Raw genomic sequence first — 4828 nt, forward strand, 5'->3', positions numbered from 1 at the left:
TATGAAAAAACGTATTTAAGAATAATTTGACTTAGTTGGCTTATTATTTAATACATAACGTACCTATACAAAGTACATAGTGTTGAGAGTGTTGGATTTTTATGTTTCTAATATGCATTACATGTCCTCGTGCATCTCGTTGTCCACTAAAATCACGCCTCCTCTAATATGATTCAAAAATGTTAAAGTGGTTACTCGTTAGTCGTTGTAATAAGAAACGATATGGCTACGGCGTCTTTAAGTTCTTTTTACATCTTTATATGCACAAAGTTACTTTTTAAAATTAATAATTTGATTGTTAATTAACTTATAGAATCAAAAATATAGGCTTAAAACGAGTTAATACCTTCTACGTCTAAATAACTTGAATTTTCCCAGCAAAAAATGAACTATTACCACGCGGTGCTACATCGTTATATCTTGATTTTAATTGTAATTTGTAGGTACTTAATCGTCGGCACACACAAATCGTTAATTTTTAATAGATTTCAATAATCATTATTATAAAATTAACAGAAAAAATTTTAATTAAATATTAATGCAATATTGACAATTCTTTTGATTGTATTAAGCTGGAGTTCGCCAAGGAAAAAGTTTTACCATTTTATGTATTTTATTTTTCCTGAACAGATGGCGCTGCTAATATAATCGTGTTTTATCGCTCAATATTCCGTAGACAGAAGTGAATTCATAAAATTATGCTTAAAACCTGTTCCGTAATGTAATGTGATATTTCATTTGAAAAACCGTAATACGATCAAATGAGTCATGGTTTCCGAGATAATTCACACTAAATATTTACACATGTGTTATTTTCACATTTATTCATATTAATATAATAGGTATGGTATATATACAGTAGAGTGTCGATTATCCGCACTAATTGGGACCGAAGGGGTGCGAATAATCGATTTGTGCGGATAATTAATCAACCACTGAAAATTTTAATATTAAGTTAAAAACTTATTTACTAGATATAAAGTAAGTAGTAGATAATAAAATAATCTCGCATTTCATAATATAAAATTACATATATACATATATATATATATTTAATATTTATATATAATATAACATTATAATACACGATAAAACATTACGAATGATAAAACTAAATTAAATTAAACTAAAAATAAATTTGTACTCAAAATTTTGTAGTGTGGATAATTGATGTGCGGATAATCAACGCTCTACTGTATATATAAATCTGTGGTAAAATTGCTGATAAAGAAATATAATAAATACATATGTAATCTATTCTATGATAAAATATCACAGAACTGATAATATCCACATTCCATCTTGTTCAAATCAAATGTAAAATCCATAGATGACGTTTAAATAATATGACGTCGTCGTCGACCTATATTGATAATGTACTGATAACAGTGTTGTGATTTGTGGTACCTACACCTATTTAGTATTTAGTGTTTACTCTCGACTACCTATTATAGTATTTAGTTCATTGTTGGTTTGTACGTAATGATTGTCTATAATACCTGTTATGATATAGACATTTATAGTTGAAACATTAATTATTTCCATAAATCTATTTAATTTAATTTAAAGAACATAATTTAGTTCTACCGTTGTAGTATAAGATGGGTGCATTTACTAGTCGACAAAATACTAGAGTAGAAGAAGTGGACAACAACTCAAATAATGCTTATAAATATCCACCCAAATCTGGTTTGTTGAAAAGACATTTTAATAGTTTATCGATATTTTATATTTGGTTTTAATCTTCCCTATACTGGATATAAATTTTGTATTGTAAACATTCTTAATTGCAATTAGAAAGTGTTTAACATTTATAAAATTTATATGTATGTCACTTTAGTAAAGTGACTACTTTTGTAAACACAATTATATTTAAACATATTGAAATGTAAGAAATGGGATTATTATTCTGAATTATTGTTACTATTAAATTAATAGTATTTACTAGTATTTATAAGTAATTTCCATTTATTTTATTATTCATTCTTATATAATTTTACCACAATATTAAATAATATGTATTATATTCTTGTTTTTATTCACTTTTCCAGGAAATTATTTCAGCACTCATTTTATCATGGGTGGTGAAAAATTTGACACACCACAACCAGAAGCATATTTATTTGGAGAAAATATGGATTTAAATTTTTTTAGTAAATGCCCTACTACAGTAAGTTGATTTAATTATAAGCATTTTTCATGTATTACTATACTGTTTGTTTAAGTTCTGAACTTATGGAAGAAGATGAAAATATTCTACTTTAATTACATTAAAATATATATAAACTGCTATCTTAATTTGCCAATTAGTCATTTTTTTTATATATATATTAATAAACATATTTTTTCAAAAATCTAGTTTCCATATCCACCCCCTGAGGTTGGGGAACCTACTAAACCGTTAAAAAGTTTGGTAAATATTAGAAAAGAATCATTGCGTTTTATACGTACTGAAGAAGGTAAAACTATATTCAATATAGAATTTACTTTTGATTGCGATTCACCATGTTCAATAACAATATATTATTTCTGCACTGAAGATTTTACACCAAGTGGGGTTTCGTAAGTATAATTATGAAGTGTTATTGATGTATGATATATTTCATTATATTTGGTTTTGTTTTTGTTTAGTTTTAACTGTCGTGATCCATCAATGACATCTGAAGTTTATCATTATAAACGAGGTTCAAATCAACAATTTATTCAACCATTACATATGTTTGATCCTAGTATATACAGTACTGAGGACTTAACCTATGCATTTAACAAAGAAGTTATTCCAATCGCTATACATTGTGTAGCTCATGATACTTCTGAAGGTAAATGAGTCTTTAGTAAATAATTTCAATTTCATTTCTTAATAAGTTTATAAACTTTAGAAACACGACAGTCGCATACCACAATTGCAGTTGTTGAACAATATTCTGATGGATCCTACATCTTAAAAGCTTTAAAACAAAAATTATTTGTGGATGGATTATGTTACTTACTGCAAGAAATATATGGTATTGAAAATAAAACACCTGACCTTAAAGTTAGTATACTTACTTATTATTTTTTTATTTATTTATTTATTTATTTATTTATTTATTTATATTTAAAGGATTCTGGAGATGAAGATTTAGAAGATGGTAGTTCAGAATGCGTAATTTGTATGAGTGATATGCGTGACACATTAATATTACCATGTCGTCATTTGTGTTTGTGTCAATCATGTGCAGACTCTCTACGATATCAAGCTAATAATTGTCCAATATGCCGAGTTCCATTCCGTGCTCTTTTACAAATCAAAGCTTTACAAAAAACATTGGACAATAATCATAGAGTAATAATATTTAAGTTTAAAATTAAAATTATATATTTTTTATAAATTTTCTAACTTTATAGATTGATTTACGCACTCCATATGGCTATGAAACTGTTCCTTTAATTGAAGCTCTGAATGGTCCAAATTTTCGACGATACAGTAATGCCACCAAAGTTCCAAGTGATCCTTTACTAGAATCTTCACCTGATAGTCAATGTGCTGGACTCACTATGTCTAAGTATGTAAATTCAAACAATTTTTTTTCTAAATTAATTAGTTTTTATATTTTTATTTTAAATTTTTATTATTTTTGCTACTATTAGAATTTAAATAAATAAAATTCATCAAATATTTGAATTTATTAAAATATAAATGAATTATCTATGTCTGCAGACAAAACTATTATTTGATTTTTTTTTTTAAACATTTTAAAATATTGTTTTACAGAATGAGTTTAGACAGGCTTTCTAGAAAGAAATCTTGCAGTCTAGATTCACATGGTGAATCATTAAGCCTTAGTGATAACTCTTTAAGTTCTAATGTATGTATTATAGAATAATTTATTTATTCATTACTTTAATATTTGTTTAAAAACCTCAAATGTTTTTAGGCAGCTGCATCTAACAGTGATAAATCATCTAAAGGTTCAAACAAGGATGAAATTAAACCTAAAATTCCAATTAAGTGTAAAGACAAAGTGAGGGTAATTAATGAAAAAGCAAATCCTGAAGAAGAGGTAAAAATTTAGTGTTACTTAGTTTATATGTTGTTATATTTACTGTGTCAAAATAAACATTTTAACAATACAAATATAACTGAAAACCCATATTATGTAATTGAGTATACTTCATACTATAATTATTTTTTAGACTCAAGATGAAGATAGTGAAGCAGAAAAAATGTCTCCATTATTGGACTCTGAGAAAAATATTGAAAAGAAAATTGAACATTCCCCCCAACCAGCTATAGTTGAAAGTAAAAACTTATTACATTTTTACCTATTAAATTGTGTATTTAAATATTCCTCAATTTTCTAGAAAAAGAAATTAATGTTATACTAAATCATGGGGCGGAAGATGCTGAGTGTTATGGTGAATGTGCCGCAAGAATGCTTGTTACACATCAAAATGAAAAGCCTCAACTATCAATATCTCAAGTAAATAAAATTATATTTATACTATTAACAAGTTTTTATATTTACTACATAGGTTATGTAAATATTATTCCTTTATTGTTCATTAAAAATATTAATTTTATACAGGAAAGAGTATCACTGCCTGGTACTCCAATGAGTACTGTAAGCCAACGTTCAAGTGGTGAAAGTTATACTTCTGTTGGTTCTTCTCGTTTGTTATTAGCTGCTTATGAAAAAACTACACCGGTATAAATTTAAAAAAATGAAGTTAATTTGGTGAATTTAATTATTTTTATAATTTATTTATTACTTTATTATTATTTGTATAATATTTTTTTCCTCATCATTTATATCCTCTAACATTATTATAATTAACTGTGTATAGA

The 4828-nt window shown here is 26.1% G+C and overlaps 1 protein-coding gene across 1 annotated transcript; it reads left to right on the forward strand.

The window, feature by feature from the left end:
* The first annotated feature begins 1388 nt into the window (after window positions 1–1388).
* Window positions 1389–4828, forward strand: LOC113553122 (E3 ubiquitin-protein ligase MGRN1). The gene is made up of 12 exons (XM_026956286.1): window positions 1389–1689; window positions 2052–2170; window positions 2360–2562; window positions 2632–2819; window positions 2880–3034; window positions 3104–3325; window positions 3388–3545; window positions 3755–3848; window positions 3918–4043; window positions 4177–4282; window positions 4345–4463; window positions 4569–4828. The coding sequence occupies exons 1-12, from the start codon at window positions 1602–1604 to the stop codon at window positions 4692–4694; spliced, it is 1704 nt and encodes a 567-aa protein (XP_026812087.1). The 5' UTR covers window positions 1389–1601; the 3' UTR covers window positions 4695–4828.

This window comes from Rhopalosiphum maidis, chromosome 2 (genome assembly GCF_003676215.2).
Source record: "Rhopalosiphum maidis isolate BTI-1 chromosome 2, ASM367621v3, whole genome shotgun sequence".
Taxonomy (NCBI): Eukaryota; Metazoa; Arthropoda; class Insecta; order Hemiptera; family Aphididae; genus Rhopalosiphum; species Rhopalosiphum maidis.

What these genes read in the sequence shown, in the direction of transcription:
- LOC113553122 (XM_026956286.1), top strand. Translation starts at nt 1,602, where the DNA reads ATGGGTGCATTTACTAGTCGACAAAATACTAGAGTAGAAGAAGTGGAC. An exon ending in ATAACTCTTTAAGTTCTAAT is followed by an intron (nt 3,849 to 3,917) that starts GTATGTATTATA and finishes AAATGTTTTTAG; the next exon opens with GCAGCTGCATCTAACAGTGA. An exon ending in AAGCAAATCCTGAAGAAGAG is followed by an intron (nt 4,044 to 4,176) that starts GTAAAAATTTAG and finishes ATTATTTTTTAG; the next exon opens with ACTCAAGATGAAGATAGTGA.